Here is a 22098-nt window from a genome sequence, read left to right as displayed (position 1 = left end):
CACACTGGAGCCTGGGCAGGCAAAATGCACAAAGGAATCAAACCGATTCAACCAACAGAGTAAAAGCCCAAAAGAAACTGACAAGATATGGTGAAAAAAGAACAGGGGATATTTTGGGAAAATTGACACCTTTGGGTGCTGTACTGCAGCTGAGGAATCAGCCTGCAGATACACGGCACAAGGTAGTAAAAAAGAAACCACTGCCACCAGACATTCAAGTAAGTTAGTGTAACAGAATGTTACATGAGAAGTGGGATAAAGGAGTTACTAGGTACCCCCCCCCAGCACTCCACACAGGGTGATGTGTACTGAACCCACAAAAGAAAAAGTAAGACAGACAGGAGTCAATCTTACTATTCTTGGGATCAGTAGTTTGTTATGATGCAAGTTAGTCCTGTTCAGTCTCACTGGCCATGAATGCATGCTTGTAGAATGTTGGTGTATGTATGATGGACAGCTCAAGGTTGAGTGAGTGTGCTATTGGAGTTCCAAAAATGTCAGTTGGGGGCCTGAGCTGGATGGGAGAGGACGGCTGGTGGGTGTCTCTCGTGCCATTTGATATATGCTTATATCTACCTGCCCATGTAGCCTGTAAATACCTGCTAGTAACTAGATATGTATAAATGTACCTATGTGCAACTAAGCAACCTGGATTCACGGTTATGGCTCCACAGCTGGTCTGTGTGTGGATATTGAGCATCACATGTATTTACAACAACATTGACGACAAGGACAATCTGGAAAACGTACATGAGAAAGAAAAGAAGCAGACAGAAGCAACGTACAGTAAGTAAAGAGCGCTGCAGCGGGAAGCAGCCCATACATGTCACCCACTGTTCTCCCATTAATCTAAATGCATCCTAATCCAGTGTCATTTCCCAGGGCCCTCTGGGTGACAGCCCCCAGCCTCCATCCGTCACCCAGACATAGGGATTGAACGCCTGGGTCCTGCTGCCTTGCACATTTGCTCTGATCCCCAGAGACACCCTGGAAGTCGCATTACCCGATTTGGGGAGCATTGAAGCCTACCGGCAATGTTGTCAAGTATTGTGTTACAGTGGATGTCATAACGGTTAAATCAGGGATTTTATGATGGGGTTTTACCTTATGGGATGTGTGCAGGCAGTGAATACTGGTGTTACCGGGGAAGCAACCTCTGTGTTGAGGGCGCCTAATGTGAACGAGACGTTCCTCCATGAAACAAGTCACTGTGGCCCGAGCAGAGTGGCTCCACAGGGATTCAGAGGGGCCAAAAGGGCAGCAGGGAGACAGCATATGCCGTGTTCCTATTTGGCCTGGGAGCTCCTTTCATTCCGATGATTGCACGCAAATGATGACGTGCAATTAAGAATTAACGGCACCACGCCCCGTTGCCATGACAATATCAGTGCTTTCGGCGCACAGCAACATAGAAGAAAGGAACCAGGAACGTGCCTACGTAGCACCAGCAAGGGATGTTTGTTTTTTCCTTCTTTCTATAATCCGAAGGAGAAGGCCCTTGCTATGGTGACACAGTGATGTGCAGTGTACAGTTTCCTAAATGATGTGTCGTGGGTTGAGTGTGCTATGCAACCTTAATATGCATTTTTGTTTTGTAACGTTGGTACATTCGACACATCACGGGAGGACTGTGCAGCCCATGGTAGGAAGAAAAAACCTTGCACGCTGCGATTTCGAACGCCACCATTGACGGACACAGTGTTTTCAGTTAAATTCATGGAAGAGAAAAGGTTACACACTGTTTTTTTGCAAATGCCATAAATTGGCATGCCGTTTGCAATAAAGTTAAACGAACAAGGAAAATATTATTTTGTGTACGGAAATGGAAACATTCCCGGGTAAGGAACTTATATTAATCATTGAAAGGAGAAAGACATAAGGAAAATGGATTTTGTTTTTGTTCCAGCACATTATCACAGCTCTGCATGGTCACCTCAGGGAACAAATAAGGGATTGTTGGTATACAATGTTCTGGAATTTTAAGAGTATTAATAAGGAATCCTGAATTTTAAATAGGAGGGAGTTTTGGAAAATTATAGTGAATGCAGATTGTGATACAGATAGTGTTTTGGAAATTTTAAAAGGAGACCATATGGAATTTCGTTTTGCCACTTAAATGTTTTGGTAAATGTTATTGTTAAGGAGCTCTATTCAAGTATGTGAATAATGTAAATGTTTCATAGAATTTTGAAAGGGAAATTTAATTTAGAGTATCAAGCAATAAAGCAATAACTGTGCATTGTGTTTTGGGCCATTGTCTTGTCATGCAACGCTATGTGTTGTGGCCTAACAATCTGGGATTTTATTAATTTTGGATCACATAACATACCTAGTGACTCATTGTTTTGTTGATGCTGGGGCTGTCACAGGAAATGTGCCATATTGTGAAATGTTTTAATGCACCTCTGGTTAGGTTACCAGGTGCCATTAGGGTGCGTCCACAGGGACGAGATTACACCCAGGTGATGGATAAAAGGGTTTACTGCCCCAGTTTTGAATATTTGAGCAAGGCCCCCAGATTGCCCTCTAGTCAGGAAGTAGAGGATAGTTTAGAAAAAAGAATTAAAAAAAAAAAGGGGGGGTATATGGTATAATTATCCCTTGTAGAGGAAGGGATAAAGTATAAAGCATACAGGAATTGGGGGCACTATTGGAAAATGTTACAAGAATATGTTCTAAAGAATTAATTAGGAGTATGCACCATAGGAAAATGTTATAGGAAACTGTTTTGAAAATGCACCATGAAAAATATATGGCCTGCCCACAATTTGGGCATTAAAAGGAGGATCAAAGCTGATGCATCCTTGATGTAGCTACTTGTACAAAAGTTGGCCAATGTTTTAGTTTCTGTATTTCTTCTGTAGACAACAGTGTAGAAGTTATAGTGTTCTGTTAAGTACAAATGTGGTGCTGCCAGGAGTACTGCCTGTTCATCTCTTAAATGGTTATGTTATTTGTTATGTTATTTTGCATTTACATAGCGCCTTATATACCATTGGTATGGTCTGAAGGCGCTGGTAGGTTGAACGCCCTTGGGAACCGAAGCTCAGGTCAGTAGGAGGAGTACAGATGGTCAAAGGTGCATGTGAGCACCGGGTATGTGTGCAGCAGGTGCGGTATTCGTGTAATAGCTGCTTCTTAGCGGTAGGTGGGGTGGTTGAGAGATCAGGAGTATGTGTTCGTTCTGGCAGGATTTATCCAGACCGAATGTGGCTGTGTTAGGCCTGATGTGAACGCCTGGCTCGGGGGCGTGTAACCAGCAGTGCTTACTTAGAGTGATGAGGAGTGAGTGGCGGATGTTGGTATGAGAACAGTTAGACCGAATGGTGTCATAGTATCTCTGTGTTCTAGTTGAGTGGTGGTGTAAAGGAGAGTAAGCGTGGTGGTGTTATATGATGGGTTATATGCTCTTTCAAATGTTCCCTGCATTCCAAACCATACTATGTACGTCACGCAATTCTATGCGCTCTAGTCCATTCCATGCACTCTTATTCATTCCATGCACCCCAAGTCTGCTCCACACACTCCGGTCTGCTCGACTCACTCATGCACTCCAGTCCGCCCCGCGCGCTCCAGTCCACCCCATGCATGCACTCTTGTCTGCCCCGCGTATGCATTCCTGTCTGCCTCATGCATGCATTCATGTCGGCCTCATGTATGCATTCCCGTCCGCACTCAAAACCGCTAGATTTACTCCAATCCATTTTGTGTATTCCAAGTTGTTTTATGTACTCCATCCACATATTTCATCCGTACCATTCCGTGTATTCCAAGTTGTTTTATACGGCACCCATTCTATCCACATATGTCAGCCATTCAATCAACGTAAATCACCCGTTCCAGCCACGTCCGGCACACGTTCCATCCATATATGACAATTCCATTCACATATATCATTTGTTCTATCAATTTAGAATCCATCTACACACTTCACTCGTTCCGTCCGCTCTACGCATTCAGAAGCTCTACGTACTTATCCATTCTAAGCACTCATCCATACTGCATGCACTCTGCACTCACTCGTTCGTTCGTTCGTTCGTTCTACATACTCATCCACTCTACGCAACTCGTCCCCTCTACACAGCACGTCTGTTCCCTCTAGGCACTCGTTCACTCCGCTCTAGGCACTCATTTGTTTTATGCCCTCACACGCACTATGCATTCACCTGTTTTGTGCACTCGTCTCCATCTACGCGCTCGTCCCCTTCTACGCGCTCGTGCTTTCCACGCATTCAACAGCAATATGCGCTCATCAGCCCTATAAAGTCATTCACTAATATGCAGTAATTCTGTTCTATATATTCATCTGCTCTACACTCACCCGCTCTGCACATTCGCCATGTCTGCACATTCATCTGCTCCAGCGATCCACACACTCTCCGCACTTCCGTACTCATCTGCTATCCACACTCACCCGCTCTACACACTCATCAGGTTTACGCTCATCCGTCTGTACATTCATCTGTTCTACGTACTCATGTGTTCTACTCGCTTCTCTCTATCTACACACTCGTCCGCTCTACACACGTCACCGCTCTGCACACTCATGCGCTTAACATGTTCATCCATTCTATACACTCATCCAATCTACATACTCATTCGATATACATACTCATTCGATCTATATAGTCATCTGTTGTTCCACTCATGCATTCTTCCACTCGGCGCATTCATCTGTTCCACACGCTTCATCCATTCTAACTATTTCATCCACGCCATTCACTTCGTTCGCTCCTCATGCATTATGTCCATTTTGGCAGTTTAAATCTCTTTACTGTTTCCCTATGATTTATTCTTTACTCGTTTAATTCCGTTTGTCCTTCTAGTTTATATTCGGGGTTATTAGCTGTTAATTTCTCACATCAGGTAGTTTGTTGGATTGGTGTCAAAGCGATGCGGTTAGTCTGTTTGGGTTAGTTTTGGTACCGATTGGTTTTAGGGGAAGAGCCAGGTTTTCAGCAGTTTGCGGAAAGACGTTAAATCCTCAGTTAGGTGGATGTGGGGTGGGAGCAAGTTCCACAGGGTGGGGGCCAAGGCTGAGAACAATGAACCGCCCAACCTGACTGAGTTTGTCTTGGGTATGACTAGGAGGCCGGCTGAGCTTGATCTTAGGGTGCGTGGAGGGTGACAGGGTTTTAGCTTGTCTTGAAAATATTGAGGTCCGGTTTTATGCAGTGCTCGATGGGCGATGCATAAGGTTTTGAAAGTCACCCTTCGGGCTACTGGAAGCCAGTGAAGCATTTCAAGGGCTGGGGAGATGTGGTCTGTTGGGCCGAGCGCAAGTAGCATTTTGGCTGCCACGTTTTGTGCCCTTTGGAGTTTATTCAGTTGGTACGCGTGGACTCCCAGGTAAAAGGGGTTTGCATAGTCCAGTCTTGATATAACAATTGATTGGACCGCAGAGAGTCTGTTGGGAAAGGAGAGATATGGAAAGATGCGCCTAAGGGTTTTAAGGTGGTAGTGGCAGGACTTTGAGATGTTGTTGACTTGGCGCGAGAGTGTTAGGTCAGAGTCAAGGGTGCATCCAAGATTTTTCATTGAGTTGCAGGGGGGTCGGCGAGTTGCCCGTGGCGGGTGGCCAGCGTAGTGGGTGCGGAAGAAGTTCGGAGTTGCCACATACCATGATTTCTGTTTTGGAGGGGTTTAACAGGAGGTGGCTTTGGGTCATCAAATGTTCTATGTTGAGGAGGCAGGAGGCCAGGTCAGGTCGGGTCGGGAGTTGGCTTTTGAGTTCATTCGTTTTAGAATTAGTTGAGTGTCGTCAGCGTAGTTGTAACACAGGATGTTGTGTGAACGAATTATTGGTGGGAGGGTGATCAGGTAGAGATTGAATAGGAGGGCGGATAGGCATGCGCCTTGTGGGACTCCCGTGTTGACTGGTCGGGCTTAGGAGGTATAGGTGAAGAGTATCGTTATTTGGTACATATCTTTGAGGAATGAGGCTATCCATTTAAGAGCGGTTCCACGAATTCCTATGGAGTGGAAGCAGTCTAGGAGGATTGAGTGATTGCATCAAAGGCGGCAGATAGGTCAAGAAGGATTAGTTCGGCGCATCCCGTTGAGTCTGCCGTCATTTTAAGGTCATCCCAGATCGAGGTTAGGGTGGTTTCAGTTCCGTGACGGGCTCTGAAACCCGATTGTGCGGGGTCTAGGAGATTGTTGGCTTCGACAAAGGCATTTAGTTGGGAGTAGGTTCGGTCAATGAGTTTGGCAAGGAATATGGTGTTTGAGATGGGGCAGTAGTTTTTGGGCTCAAGAGGGTCAAGGGAAGGTTTTTTAATTAGCGGTTTGACATGAACCGTTTTGAATGCGTTGGGAAAGATACCAGAGGAAAGGTAGGCATTTATGATAGATCTTGCGTGTTCTCCTGCACAGGTGGAAGCGAAAATCTCTGAGGGTTGTGGCCGGGCAAGGGTCCAGCGCAGAGCCAGATGGTTTGCGGGCAGACAGGAGTTTGAGAAATTGCTCTGGTGATATTGGACTAAAGGATTCAAACGTTGGTTGCGTAGTGGTCGCAGCTGGTGGGCTGGCCGATATGGGGGGAGTATTGCCTGATGGATGTAAGAGAGCCAGTTTGGTGGCTAGAGTATTTGTTCTTTCGAGAGCCGTGGTGTAAAAATGGAGGGAGAGTGAGTCGCACAGTGATTGTGAAGGGTTTGGGACAGTCGTGGTGCAAGCCGGTTTGGTGAATTCAGAGATGATTTTGCGGATTTCTTTGCTTGGGTTTTTGCAGTTTAGGATTCGGGAGTTGTGGTGGGCTTTTTTTTTGCTTTTTTTCTGTGCATTTTATGTGCATAAATGCAGAGGTGTGCATCTGGTTATGTCTGGTGAAACTTGGTGTATGATTGAGGGTATTGTATGTGTATGCACACCACTGAGACTGTACTGGGAGTATGTGGCATGGGTAGGGGATGTTTGAATACGGTTCATTTCCTGTGTTGCCATGTTAGGTGCAACATGTCACCACACCGGGTGAGAGGTATGCATTTATGATTGGCTTTGCTGCCGCTCTCTGCTTACTCTGTGCACATCTTGAATGTTGTCTGTGCATACATAGAAGGACCTCTGAGTGTATGTGACAGTTGAATGATTATAGGACAGTCGGCTGTGGTTATGGTACAGTGTTATTTTAGTGCTTCTTTGTGGTTCATACTCTTGTTGGGATTGACTGGTTGGATATGGATTGGGAGCCGATTGCATTAGTTGTGTGCCTGGTTTGTGAGGGAGAAAGATGGTGGATTACGTACCGCTTCTGTGATTGCTGTTCCTGGCATGGGCAGCATCAACTTCCTTGTGTGTTAGTTTGTTGTGAAGTTTAGTGGTTTGGTGGTCCAATCGGACTCTGCATCGATGAGGCATGTTGCATCCTGGTCCAGTGTTGGGTAATCGGTGATCTCCCTTTCCCCCCCCCCTGTTTCCCCACCTTTTTGGTGTATAGTTTGTTTTCCGCTTGTTCCCATTCTGGGTGCTTGTGCCAGGGTGGGGCAGACCCTGTATCCTGGGGGGTGGCAGCAGCTCTGGATGGAAGGTTGTTAAGTGTGGAGGTAGAATGTTGTGTGACTGGTTTTGCATCTGGGTGTGCATGTTGTGTGTGGGAGATGTTGTGGAATATGACTTTAGGAAGCGAGAGGTTATGATGCGAGTTAGTCCTGTTCAGCCTCACTGGCCACAAATCCATGCTGATAGAATGTTGGTGTTATGTATGATGGACAGCTCAGGGGAATGTTGAGTGAATGTGATGTGCGAATGTTCCATGAATGTCAGTTGGGGGCCTGAGCTGGATGCGAGTATGGCCGGTGGGTGTCTCTCGTGCCATTTGATATTTGCTTATATCAACCTGCAAGTAACTGGACATGTATAAATGCACCCATGTACAATAAAGCAACCTGGATTCACTGCTACGGCTCCACAGCTGGTCTGTGTGTGGATATCACATAGGTATTTACAACATAGTTCACCCAATAAAATGTAGTTAAACATACGACAATGCACAATAGGTGTTGCGTGTCACAATGCAAATAGCAGATGCCTATGGAGTTTACCAGACTCCATTAAACAGCAAGAAACACATAAATCCTAGTGCCTATGATATGATAGGTTATTTATAACGCTTTTAATATCTAGAGGACCTGGGAATCGAACCTGTGTTGCTCTGTGTCGTCTTGCTTCCAAGGCGAGCATGTTGCCCCTGAGCTATTGAGAGAGTGAGAAAAAAGTCCTACCCACTCAACAGTTAAAATTAAAAAGCTCAGATTCAAGCAAAAGAGCTAGGGGTCTCCAAGGTTAAAGGGAATTGGCACAGAAATGAAAATTCTCCCTAAGAAGCACTGATAAGGTTAAACGTTTGGGCTTTTCTGTGGGCATGAGAGGAGGCATTTTCCATGCGTGGATATGATGGTAATTCCTGTCCTTAAGATGGAAATAATTGGAAAAGTGTGTGATTACCTTGGCGTACAATAGCAGGGCCTGGCAAATGACCATCTAATACCTATGCACTGTCCAAACCGGTTAGCATTCTCAATGCTTGGTTTTAACAGGGCACCAGTGCAAGTAACAGATATAAATCAAGTGGCTGAAGAGACAATTGATGATATTTGTAGACTTACACCAGTCACACCTTTACTGTTCTGCTGAAATGTAGCCGTCAAGTCACAGCAGTCAGACTGCTTAGAAACAAAAATGGCGGGCCAACATTTGATATTAGTTATTGAAAGAACACACTCAAAGAGAGGATGTGTTTTGGGAAGGGTGTGTGTCAGGTAGTCAGCGGGAAAGGCAATAGGTACTGTAATGGCCAGTCACTGGTGGTTAAAAAACCAAACGGGGAAAGGCTCAGGTCCTGACTGAGCTGACCGAGCTGCAGGCTGCCCCAGAACACTTCGCCCCATCACCACTGGTGCTGCCCACAACCCTACTTGCCCTTGCCCCCCTGGCACCTGAGCCCACCCAGAGCCTGGACCTCACACTTTAAGCACAACAGATCACTTTGGTGCTCCAACTCTGTACTCTACTTCAGAGAGGTTATTTACATATGACCACTGAACACCTACAATATGTAACTGTGAAACCACTTGCAGTAATATCTGATCACTGCTCCCAAGACTGTCACATGCTACCTACACCTAGTCATATGCTGTATCAACTGTTAGCTACTGTATTGCCCTACTGATGCACATACATTTAGTCATTTGAAAGTGCACTACCACTGCAAGCTGCATCCAGCCTCCCATCACACTGTTTCCTAGGTGATTTAGCCTGCCATCATATTGTGTTTTGTAGCTGCTTTGACCTGTTATCACACCGTGCCTTGATAGTTGCATCTAGCCTGCCACTATGTTGTGCTTTTTAGCTGCTTTAGCCTGTCAACCGTGTCACCCCTGTGCCCCTGTGTTCTCAGCCTACCCAGCTTTACGCTATAGTATAAGATATAATACCCTTTACATCAGCAGAATGCATATTAGCACAACCCCATCAACATACGCCCCACTGCTGCTCCTACAACGAATACTGGTAACTATGGACCAATCTAAATATGTACCCTGCCCTACTATCCATAGAAACTCTAGGCTTCGCGCTAGACTTTCTACCCTCTACGAACCGCAGGCGCCTAGCAATGTCTACTCGAACCGTCGCACCATTCCCAAAAACCAGACGAGGAACTTAACGTATCTCAAACCACAACTACCTGCTAGCACCATAACGAAAAAACCCACCCTAGCTACCTCTGACATCAACTGCCTTGCTAAAACAACGTCCATAACAGGAGCACTGATCAATGCTAGATCAGTCGTGGCCCATGCCACTGAAATAGCCGACCTGCTTACAATAGATAACCTCGACCTCCTAGCAGTCACAGAAACCTGGCTACCAGACGCAGCAGGTCCAGCCCTCTCCCTAGCTATACCCAAGGAGTATCAACTACTAAGACTAGACCGCCAGAACGCCAGAGGCGGCGGCTTAGCCATCATCTCCAAATCCAACCTGAATGTAAGATTAACACCACCGCCCACCCTAAAATCCTGCGAACTCCTGACTGCTAAATTACCAATATCCCCATGCCAAACCCTAACTATCTATCTCATATATAGGCCACCAGGGCCCCTAGGCCTATTCGAAGAGGAATTATCCAGCCTCTTAGCGAGCAACACAAAAAAGTCATCCCAGACAATGATCCTTGGTGATCTTAACCTAGGTCTTAATGACCCAGTTGACAAACAAGCACAAGCTATTGCCACCATGCTTGAGGGACACGGACTCACCCAAAAAGTTCTCACCCCACCCACGACAAAGGGAAAATATTAGGCTGGGTAGCCACCTCCAACTGCCCTACCACCATCACCAAAATTACACCCCAGCCATGAACTGACCACTTCCTCATTAACTTCTACCCAACATTCAACAAGATGCTCAGGATTGAAAAAATAATGGCACCATCGGTGCCCACTAGATCCAGAAAAAATATCACACCTGACAATATCTTACCCCTACTCCTACCAACCATCAATGCCCTGCCAACAGATTCTGACCCAGATACCATGGTCAGAATATACAACACCACCATGGCCACAGCCATGGACACCGTTGCCCCAATGAAGAATTGTAAAAGTAATCAACAATCCCACCTCAATACTTGGTTCACCCCCCATCTAAAAGAACAGATTGGAAAAAAAGAAGCTTGAAACTGTATGGCGACACACCCCTACAGCTGAAAACAAACAAACTCAAACTATGCGCTACTAACTACAAGAAAACAATCATTCAAGCTAAAAAAAGACGTCTATAATGACAGAATCTCTAACGCGTGCTCCAATACAAAGGAATTATTTGCAATCCTGCGAGAACTTGAATCTCCTATACCACCACCTGACAACGTACCCAAAGATAAGCAATGGTCTACCAATATCCAAAACGCCCTCACAAAATAAAGTGAAAACACTACAATCCAAAATTACCCTAAAGAAGCCTCGCTCCCCATCAGCGAAACTCCCAGTACGCCCACACCCACAACTACTCCCAATCCTAGCTCAACACCTTTCAAATTTGCTAAAGTCTCTACTCATGAAACTGTAAAAATCATTGCCTCACTAAAACCCTCAAACTGCAAAGGTGATTACTGCCCGGCCCAGATAATTAAGAATGCCGCCAGAGACCTGGCCCCATTCGTCACCAAACTTATCAACGCCTCCTTCTCATCTAGCACGGTCCCAAGCAGTTTAAAAGAGTCCTGGGTTCTCCCCCTGCTAAAAAAACAAACCCTGGACCCCTCCGTCCCCACTAACTATAGGCCAATCACCACGGTCCCCTTCCTCCTGAAGATAATCGGCAGAGTGGCCTATCTCCAAATTCAAAAATACCTGGAGACTAACCAACTCCTTGGCACTCGTCAATCTGGCTTCAGACCTCAGCACGGCACTGAGACCGCACTTATAGATCTCAAAGCACAAATTGACGAACTTAACGACAAAGGAAACACAGCTATGCTACTCCTCCTTGACCTGTCGGCGGCCTTTGACCTAGTGGACCACGCAGAACTTTGCAAACATCTAGCGTCAGCCGCCCACTTCTCAAGTGAAGCTATAGCCTGGGTTCAATCCTTTCTCGACAATAGAAGTATGCGAGTCTTCTCCACCTTAGACTCTGCAGACCCTATCCAGACAACATGTGGAGTCCCACAGGGCTCTTGTGTCTCGCCAACGATGTACAATATCTTTACTAAACCTCTATTCGACAAATTGGACCGACTGGGTGTCACCTACACAAATTATGCAGACGACATCCAGATCCTCATCCCCCTTTCGGGCAATTTCGCTATGGATACAGCTATAGTAAATAAAATGTACACCCTCATTCAGGCATGGATGGCAACCCATGGCCTCTGCCTGAATGACGAAAAAACAGGTCCTCATTCTAGGCTCACCTAACAACTTAAAAAAAAACTCGATTCCAACTACAGTTCCTTCAATATCGACGGCAATATAATCCCCGTCGCCAAAGAGGTGAAGACCCTTGGTTTCTACTTGGACTCCACCTTGTCCTTAAAGAAACAAGTGAACTCCCTGGCCTCATCCACTGCCTACACTGGCAAACTCATTAAAGCATGCAGACCCTTCCTCTCACCAGCTAGCAGCATTATCCTAGCCAATGCACTGATCCTCTCAAAACTGGATAAGTGCAACGCACTTTATGGACGATGTATTTGTTAGCGCCTGCATAAACTCCAAACCCTGCAAAACAACGCACTCAGAACGGCCTTGAAACTCCCAGCCAGAGAGCACATTTCAAATGCGCGTAGAAACTACAATTGGCTAAAAATCAGCGATAGGATCGCCTTCAAAATTGTCACACTAACATTCAAATGCCTGAACAATGCTGCCCCCCCATACCTCGGGGACAGCATAAGAAAAACCTCTTCACGACCAACCAGAACAGCCAACTCTTTCTGCCTCCAAACCCCTAGATTCTGACTAAACAAAACAGGAGGCAATAGCTTCCCTGTGCAAGCAGCTCAGTACTGGAATGCCCTACCAGTTGAACTAAGACGGGATCAGTCCTACAACAGCTTCAGGCACCATACCCGCACCTGGCTTTGTCGCAATGACCTTTGAAACTTGAGACCTTGTGTATTGTGTACTGATACCATACGCACAAAACGTACATAATGCATCTCCTGTTTATAATATGTACCTATATGTAAAGTAAAGATTGTACATAATGTAATTACCGTATATAACATAATACCAACATGTGATAACACTAACCTGTAACCAAGTTCTAAGTATTCTTGTTACTCTGTGTGCCCAGCTACCCAAAGGTTTTCTGGCGCCCTATAAATAAACAAAACCCCCACAAACTGTGTCTCCTCCCATAGCATCTGCTTCCTAGCAGTACTCCAAACCAATAGTTTGGGATTATAGGTAGCACTTAAATGCCACCTGATAACCAAAAAATAGATTTTGGACACATGCTATTCATGATTTTTAATCCTTGATTTATGATTTTGTTTGTAGTTTGTCACTTTTTCACCCAAGAATGTATCCCTACCTTCCACCTTCCCAACCCAATTTGAAAGCATTCACTATTTTTCCTTTTCCTCAAGTACTTCATCAGTATGATCTTTCTCGTTTCGTACTGTTCATGCCAAAATGAAATCAATATAAAATGGCAACATTAAAAAGCACTGCACAAAACAAGTTAATAAATCAGGTTTGGATGTGTTGTCAAGTCAGGATGTCTGCACTGAAGAAAATACAGCACATATTAGTATATGAGAAGGAGAGAACATGGACAATCACGTGATTGGCTTCTTTAATGGAATGCTAAGGAAAATATGGATTGATGTTCCATTCACATTGAGAAAAATAATTTCAAATGACCTTTAGAGAAAGCATTAATAATTGATCGAGAATGACTTTTTTTTCCACTGTCTGGCAGCAACAAGACTACAAAGTCTAACCAATTCTGATACTTTAATCAGATAATCATACCTGGACCAGCAATTTCCACTTTCTCGATATAATCATTACTGGGAATGTGGCGGACAATTCGATCTGCAATGTCTCTCGGATTAACTTTCTGTTGATTGGATTTAAGCATCTGAAAATTAAGAATCATATATCAAACACTAAAAGATAAATACATGGACAAAGCCAAAAGTTTTCATTTTCTATAGTGTGAAAAAGTTGCTAGGTGATCTGACCATGGAGGCCAGGTGCCACCACTATTCTGTGATGCAGGCCCCAGAAGATGTACATGAGGTGATTCCCCATGCTCTGCAGTAATCAGCCTCAGGGTAACACCTAATGACAGAACTGTCAGGACCTGCGTACCAACTTGGTCACAATAGCGCAGGTGCAAAAGGATGAGAGTATACACATTGATACCCACACCCAAGATGGAGCTCATGTGCTCTCTTTGTGCTCTCTTTGTGCTCTCAGCAACAGTCTAGTGTTTCCCAAGATAGCGGTCTACTCCCACCAAGGCAGATATCAGTCACAGAACACAAAGCAGAGCCCTTCGCTTCTAACTTGAACCGGTTGCTAAATCCTTTTTGCTTCCTGCTCTGCTTCATGCCCTGGAATATTTCTTGAGTTTCCCATTCCATTTACCGTTTCCTATATTGTGGGCTTTTTCTTTACCAGTGATCTTTTCTGCCCTCCGCCTTGGCGCCCCTTTCTCTCCACTTACCTGACTTTTGGCTTTCCTCCCTTCTCTCCCGCGCCCCACGGCATCTCTTACTTTCCTGCTGTGCCGCTTTACTGCAAGCATTGTTTTGCCTTGCGCTTCAATGGTAGTCCTTGCCTTTTCGCTGCGCTGCAGCTTTGATTTCTTGGGATCCCACTGGCACCAGGTGAGCCTTCTATCTCGCCCTGCATCTGCACCGCCTTGTCTGCCTCGTCGGAACCAGCAACCCCTAATGTGGTTTTCATTCAAGCCACAGTTTAGTTACCTTGGATTCACCTCGCGGTGATACAGCGAACATTCCCTGCAGCCACTCAGGAACCCTTGTGGACCTCCTACACTACGAGCACGCAGAGCGGAACAGCTTGACACAGCTGCAAACATCCAAATTGGGTTTTATTCCCTGTGGGGTTTACACAGACACTTAAGGCGTGTTTTGGGAGATTTTCCACAGCTTCTGGCTCTCCTTGCCAACTTCTAGATCTGTACCATTGTTCATATTGTATAATTTGCTACTAGTCATCATAAGAACTCCTAGGAACCCAGAACCTTCTAGTCAAAAAGCTCCTCAGACATGCCAAGGCCCCAAATCCCTTAATGATTCACAAAAGTGTCATTAGGTAGCAGGTAGTTGGCAACTGGGGTGATGACAGATCCATCACTGCCCGGGGGGAAAATGTGGCATCAGGTTCACAGATTTGGAATACTTGATTAATTGGTAAGGAAGCTACCTTAGCTAAAGTGTTTGATTGGAGACCCTTAGTAATGGTCATGGGTCAATGTCAGCCCTAATTATTTACTAGCGTTTTTTAAGGCCCTAACTCGAAATACTGCTGCTTCATAGGGCCTCCAGAGCAAAGGAAAGGGGTACAGACATTGACATTTTAAAGGTTTGGAAAACAGATCAGTTACGTGCAAGGGAGGGCGCATAAAGAGGAGGGTAAAAGGTTACATTGATGTGGAAAGATTGAGGGAGAAGTGCAAGCAGAAAAACAGAAAGCAGTAAGGGCCGTGGGGGAAGCAAGCGTCGGCAGAACAGAAAATAAAAGGAACAACACGACAAAGCAACCAAGGTCAACCATGAGCGTATCAGGGGTACATCACGTAAGCAAGGATGCTCAAAGAAAGATGCCAGGGTGTTCAAAGGAAGATGCAAGGGTAGTCCTTAGTTGAAAGGGAATGCTTAGTCTTCTAAAGCAAAATACTTTTTAAGAGGATTTTTTCAACATTTGCCAGAACCGGAGGCGATTCCCCACAGATCTGATAACAACTCGGTGCTCATTCCAGAGAACGGCCCCAGCCTCATCAAGAGTTTCTTCAAGGGCGCAGCCACCCTGGACTTGAATCCAATGTACCACAAAATCCTCAAAGGCAGGTATTTTTTCACTTTGGAGGTGTTAAGCCAGAAAGTCATTTTTGATTACTTGTTTTCCCCCCTTTCACTTGTTGCCGTTTTATGGATCTTTCTTTTTCTGTTCGAGGGACATTGAGTGAAATCCTCCTCTCAATTAATGTACAACATGCTGCCTTTAGAGGCCTATGTGGATATGAGAGCAGGGGTGATCCTTGAACACCCCATTTTGTCCTTGGGTGAGCTTACCCACCAGGGAAGTGTTTTGGGAGTAGGTTGGTGGAAGCTGTAACTTTAGATTTCTGGCACACCACACTGTAGCGTTTTTACTGTTGTGGTAGCCAAATGCCTGCATAAAGTGTGTGGCGGGTCAGAAGAAGGAAACAGAGTAACTCCCATTGCATTGATATTTATTAAAATTAAAAGGAAACAAATGACATGCATTACTTACCGTAAAAGCATTTCCGTCGATTGTATCTGCTTAGATTCACATGCTGTGCATATAGTCTGACATCCATTGGTCAACGCAGAGGATTGCATCTCGTCTTTCAAGAATCAAAAGGGGACGTCGACATGGGCGTGCCTGTAACACTACCCCTATTGTGAAGTGTAGTGTACCCAAAATCCCTCACGCGCTGAGGTCCCTCCGATTGTATTTTTTCTGCCGTGAAAGAGCCTTATAACCATCGGGAGTACAGAAAGAGAAGTAGTAAGACATCTATGTTCCTTCCATCTGAGCGGGGAGGTAGGGTGGGCGCATGTGGATCTAAGCAGATACAATCATCAGAAATGCTTTTACGGTAAGTAATGCAGGTCTTCTGATGCTTGTTTATCTGCTTAGAATCACATGCTGTGCATAGACTAGCGAGCAGTACCCAGAGTTGGAGGTGGGTTGTGAGAAGGAACAGTAGTGAAAAGATAACTTAGTACTGCTTGTCCCACTTGAGAATCAGACCTAGAATGAGTGTCTAGGCAATAGTGTTTCATAAAAGGTGTGTACAGAACTCCAGGTTTCCGCTTTGCAAATGGACTCAAGCGGAACATTTGCAATGGAGGACCCAGTACCTCGAGTAGAATGTGCTCTAGGCTTGTAGGGTAGTTCTCTCTTGGCAAGAGTGTAAAAGTGTGATGCATTTGACAATCCACCTTGAGATAGTGGATTTAGAGGTAGGGTCTCCTTCTCTTCCTGCCGCCACTGAAATGAAAATTGTCTTTTAGTGGTCCGGTCCTTTCCATGTAAAATAGAACTGCTCTGCGAACATCAAGTGTGTGCAAGCTTCTTTCACCCATGTTGGAAGGGTTTTGGAAGAACGTTGGTAGTTCTATGGATTGGTTCACATGGAACTTTGAAATGAATTTAGGCGCAAACCTAGGGTGAGTGCACAGCACCACCTTGTCTCTGAACTGTTACAAAGGGGTCTAAAACAGAGCTGTACTTCACTTACTCTTCTAACGGAAGTATCTAATGGAAGTAATAGCTATTAAAAAGGCAGTCTTGTAGGTGAGATCTTAAAGACTCGCTTTATGCATGGGTTCAAAAGGAGAACCCATAAGTCTAGTCAACACCATGTTTAGGTCCCATCCGGGAGCTGGGTTAGAAATGGGAGGGTGAATTCTCTTTACTCCCTCCATGAAAGCCTCAATAACTGGTATCTTCCACCACACCACCTTTTGTTGTGATCTAGTGTAGGCTGAAAGAGCAGCTAAGTGAACCTTTAGAGACTTAAAGACCAGGCCTGAGTCAATTAAATGAGTCGGGTACAAAACAATATGTGTGGGAGAGCAGTCAATAGGATTGATGCACCAGATGACAAACCGTTTCCACTTACTGGCATAGCAATATCGAGTGTTAGGTTTACTTGCCTCCCCGAGTATGTCCATACATCTCGGAGGGAGTTGCAGGTGCCCAAACTATTACCTCAGGAGCCAAGCCTAAGTTCAATGTCTGCGGGTATGGGTGAAGAGTTTCCCCTTTGTCTTGCGACATGTTGTACGGGCAAAGCAGTTCCATTGGAGGAGATAAGGACATATCCATCAGATGAGCGGACTAGGGTTGGCGGGCCCACCAATATCATGGTGACTGGTTCCTGGTGCATCTTGTGCACTATCTTGTTGAGTAGGAGAGTCGGGGAGAAAAGCGTAAACAAATTTCCCTGGACATGTTGAGAGTCTGTTCCCCTTGGAACGGTTGTGGGGGTACCTGGAGGCGTAATCTTGACATTGAGCGTTTTCCAGAGTTGCGAATAAGTCCTTCTCTGGGAAACCCCATTCTGTGAAGACTTTGTAGACGATGTCTTTGTGTAATCGCCATTCGTACTCCACTGGTAGTGGGAAGTCTCTGCCGAGTACGTCCGTCAAAAGATGAAGTTCCCCTGGAACATGTTGAGACAGCAGGAACATGTTGTGCTTGAGAGCCCACTTCCAAATGTTCTGGGACAGTTTGAACAGCCCTGGAGAGTGAGTGCCCCCTTGTTTGTTCAGATAGTACATGGCCGAGGTGCTGTCTGAGGATCAGGACTGTCTTTCCCTGCAGTTGTGTCTGGAAAGCATTTAGTGCTTTGAACACTGCTAATCGTTCCAACAGGTTTATGTGGTTAGATGCGACGTCTGACGACCAAACTCAGTGCGCTGTTTGTTGAAGCAGGTGAGCGCCCCACCCTGTGAGGGATGAGTCTGTAGAGTGGCCTCCACTGAGGGGGAGGTGAAGGATTTCCCCTTCAAGAGGTTGTCCCTTGACCACTACTGCAGCAAGAGAACGAGGGCTGGTGAGACAGCCACTAGATCATCCCATTGTCCGCTGGAATGACACCACTGGCTGTTGAGCCACTCCTGCATTGGATGCAAGCGTGCGTGGGGAACAAAGTAAATACATGACGGCAACATTCCTAACAGTCGCATAGCCTTGCGCACCGTCACCTCTCGACTCGCTACATATTGAGGGATTTGAAAAAGCATGTTTTGGACCCTCTCGTTTGAGGGTAAGACGAGGCTGTCCCTTGTTCGAATAAGAGCCCCTAGGAACTGCTTGACCTGACTTGGGTCTAGGCTGGATTTCTTCTAGTTGACGGGGAATCCCAGACTGAGTAAAAGTTCTATTGTTCTTTGGGTATTTGACAAGTCTCATAAGAGTCCCCCGTTATGAGCCAGTCATCGAGGTAAGGATAAACCGGGATGGATAGGTCTGCTGCCGTCACTGCTAGTACCTTTGTAAATACCCTTGGTGCAGAGGCTATGCCGAAGGGTAGTACCTTGAATTGATAGCGTTTGTCTTGTATCATGAATCTGAGGTATTTTCTGTGCGCCGGCAACATTGAAATATGAAAGTATCCATCTTTCATGTCCAATGTTGCCATGTCAGGGGAATGACCTCCTGCAGGGTGGCAATACGAGACTTTTGTGGCTCGCTGGGCGCAGATCTAATACACGTACGACCTCTATGGCTTCCTTTTCTTGTAGTGTCTCGACCCCCTGAAGAAGGATACGCAGATGGTCTGGCGTCAGTCGTCTTGCGCATGGAGGTCTGAAAGTTGGGGACCGGCTGAACTCTATACAGTACCCGTGGGCCATGGTCTTTAGAACCCACTGGTCTGTAGTTATACTCTCCCATGCCTGAAGGAATGATGTTAACTGCCCCCAAGGGTTTATTAATAAGTGGCACTTGCGTTTCTGGATTGAAACCAGAGTTAAGCGTTCTATGCTTTGGTTTACTCGTCTGCCCTCGGTCACCATGGCCAGAAGGCGTGTCCGTAATGGTTCAGGAACCTCCTGCAGGCCTTCCTGTACCAAGGCACACTGAACATCCGTGTAACTGGCTAACAAGGTAGTATTGTTAGCAATGCGTGTAGAAAAAGCAGCTGCGGCCGTGAGCCCCTTTCCCAGGGCGTAGAGCCTTTTATACTCTTTGTCAGGGGGGTGCCTCGCCGGTTGACAGGGGAACCCCTGCTCTTTTCCTTATAGTGGTCACCACCAGAGTCTGGGGTGGAGTGACCTCCGATATAAAGGGGATCGGGGGGGGGGGTGTTTAGGGGCAGGGGGGGGTGGGGGCGAGGCCAAAAAAAGATTTTCTATACTCCGATTAACTGGTCTTGTGAGTGCAAGTGTTGATAACTAGGGAGCCAGGCGCTTTCTAATCGAATTGAGGAGAGGAATAGCCTGGCTGGCCGGCGGCTTCTCTTTAAGAATATCCTCCACAAAGTCAGCCTCAGGAACAGCTTCATCAGTGGTGATTTTGAAATGTTCTGCTGCTTTGCGCAACATGGCGTTAAATGTCATTTGATCGTTCACTGGAGAGGGCTGTCTAGTGGGAGTAGTCTGTGGGGAATCCAAACACAGGGCATCAGGATCTGGTGAAGGGTTTGGAGACTGCCAAGGCTGAGGGTCAGTCATATCTGGGTTTTTCCACCATCCCTCTATGGGTTCATGTATATCCTCAGGATCGATGAAATGATCTTCATCCTTAATGTCTGCAGGAAGTTCCTCCTCAGTGAGGTCGCAAGTCTACACATCCTCTTCGTGAGAGGGGTCAAAGTCTTGGAAATGTAGCCACAGGGTCCAAAATGCTTTGTTCCCATGGTCTTTTGGGGGTGGATTGCTCTGATAAGGTAACAAACCTATCAAGCCTTTCCATACAATTCTCACATTTTTCCCTAGTCCAAACAGAAGACCCAGAGGGGTCTAGAGGTGGAAAGGGCTCCTGTAAACGATCCTCTGCCGCCAAACGTCGAGATTTTTGTCTCAATGCCTAAGAAATGCCCTCTTCGCCTTCTGAAAACTCCTCCCAGGGGACCAGCAGAGGTGGCGTGTCCCTGTGTTTCTCCTTGGACTTGGCAGAGGTTTCTGGCATTCCCCTTAGGCTATCTCTGTATTTCGACCGATCCTTGGCCTCGGCGAATCCTTTGACTGCCGCCTAGGAGCGTCGGCTGAAACAAGTCTTGCGATGCTCTCTGCCAAGTCTTCCGCTGACGGGAGACGTGTAGTATCGGCCTGCGGTTGTGTAGCTTTCGTCGGAGCCAGTGGCTTGTCTCCAACGGATGTCTTCTTCAGCAGAGCCGGGGCCTTGTCGCCAGCAGACACCTTCAGCGGAGCCGGGGTTTTTAACGTCGGTAGACTCCTTACGATACGTCTCGATGGAACTTGAAATATTAGGAGTAGTGCCCTTTGTTTTCGAGTGCCCGGTCGCTAGGCTTATCTGCAGCTGCGGGGAGGGCTGCCGATCGTTGCGGTTGGCGGGTACAGCCAGAACATCCGGCATACCCGTTGGCGCTGTGGTCTTCTTCGACGAAGACTGGCCGGGGGTTGTGTGCTTAGTGATCTGCAAATGTTCGTCTTTGTCGCCGGGGTGTATATTCCCCATAGCAGTGCCTGGGCCATGTGTTGCAGGGCCTGGGGCAGAAGATGCAGAGCGGGAACGCTATGTCGAAAGGTCAACGACCTCCGAGTCGGAGGTATGCTCATCACTATTGCCCTCGTCAGACTCTGTGGTTGCGGCAGCGGGAGATGACTCGCCCTCCGACATCCCGTAGGCCGCCCACCGCTTGACACAGTGCCCCTTCAATGTGTTAGGACGGAGGAGCTTGCAAGCCGCACAACCTTCTTCGTTGTGCTCGAGAGGCAAGCAACGGTTACACCATCAATGCTTATCTCTCCAAGGAAATTTGCCCTTGCAGATGGGGCAAAACCTAAATGGAGTCCTCTCCATAGCTGAGGATAGGGAAAGTGACGAAGACCAAAGAGGAAAGAGGGAGGAAAGGGAAAGGCATTCTCGGATTGTACAGAAATGTCCACCACGAACCCGTCGTCCTTACTGTGTAGGCCAGCTGGAAGGCTCGGCCACGTGGTCAGCAGTGCCAACTGGATCACCGTCCAAAGGTCTGCTGAAGGTTTTCGGCAGAGATTCAAAACAGCCGTCGAAAGGAAGGACAGTTAGGGCGATCTCAATATTAATATAATCTATTCGACCAAGGGTCGATGCAACAATTTGCAATGTCTCTGAACGAGCTCCGCTTAAGGCGACCAGTATGATGGGCGGAAAAAAACAATCTGAGGGACCTCAAAGCGTGAGGGATTTTTATGCTCATGCATGAGCATAAGTACTAATATGAGATCAGGTAATGTCCAATCGACGTTTTTTACCAATTCAAAATGGCGGCCACGTTGCGTGCCGGCGCCATTTTTTCAATATAAAAGCAAGCAGGGCAACCAGCAACGCGTTTTCACGCGAGCAAGGTGCCCTGCTGCTACTACACTGGTTTACACATCAGGTAAGACTCCCCCTGTGGGGAGGTGAAACTCTAGCTGACAGAGTAATTTGTAAATAACATTTGTCAGAAGTACAACCCTTATTGGTTAATGTTTTTCATTACTAGGAAGTAAGAGAAGCCATATTAAGGACATGCAACAACTAACAAACTAGCATGCTTGAGTGAAGAAGAATTGGATAAATATCTAACAAGGAAATATAATAAATAAGGCCAAAGACTTAAAGCAATGTTTTATACAGGTACCTTTCTTGTAATATGTATAGCAGAGCTGATTCTAAGCACAATTTAAAATACAAAATCAGTTTATTT

The 22098-nt window shown here is 46.2% G+C and overlaps 1 protein-coding gene across 1 annotated transcript in view; it reads right to left on the bottom strand.

The window, feature by feature from the left end:
* Window positions 1–22098, bottom strand: part of RARS1 (arginyl-tRNA synthetase 1) — a 390240-nt gene that overhangs the window by 311299 nt on the left and 56843 nt on the right. The window contains exon 4 of the mRNA XM_069654297.1: window positions 13485–13593. Coding sequence (XP_069510398.1) covers window positions 13485–13593 — 109 coding nt within the window. The remainder of the gene's footprint in view (window positions 1–13484; window positions 13594–22098) is intronic.

This window comes from Ambystoma mexicanum, chromosome 3q (genome assembly GCF_040938575.1).
Source record: "Ambystoma mexicanum isolate Mex_15411 chromosome 3q, UKY_AmexF1_1, whole genome shotgun sequence".
NCBI lineage: Eukaryota > Metazoa > Chordata > Amphibia > Caudata > Ambystomatidae > Ambystoma > Ambystoma mexicanum.
The sequence above is the reverse complement of the archived record's forward strand: the minus strand, read 5'-3'. Positions and strand labels throughout refer to the sequence as shown.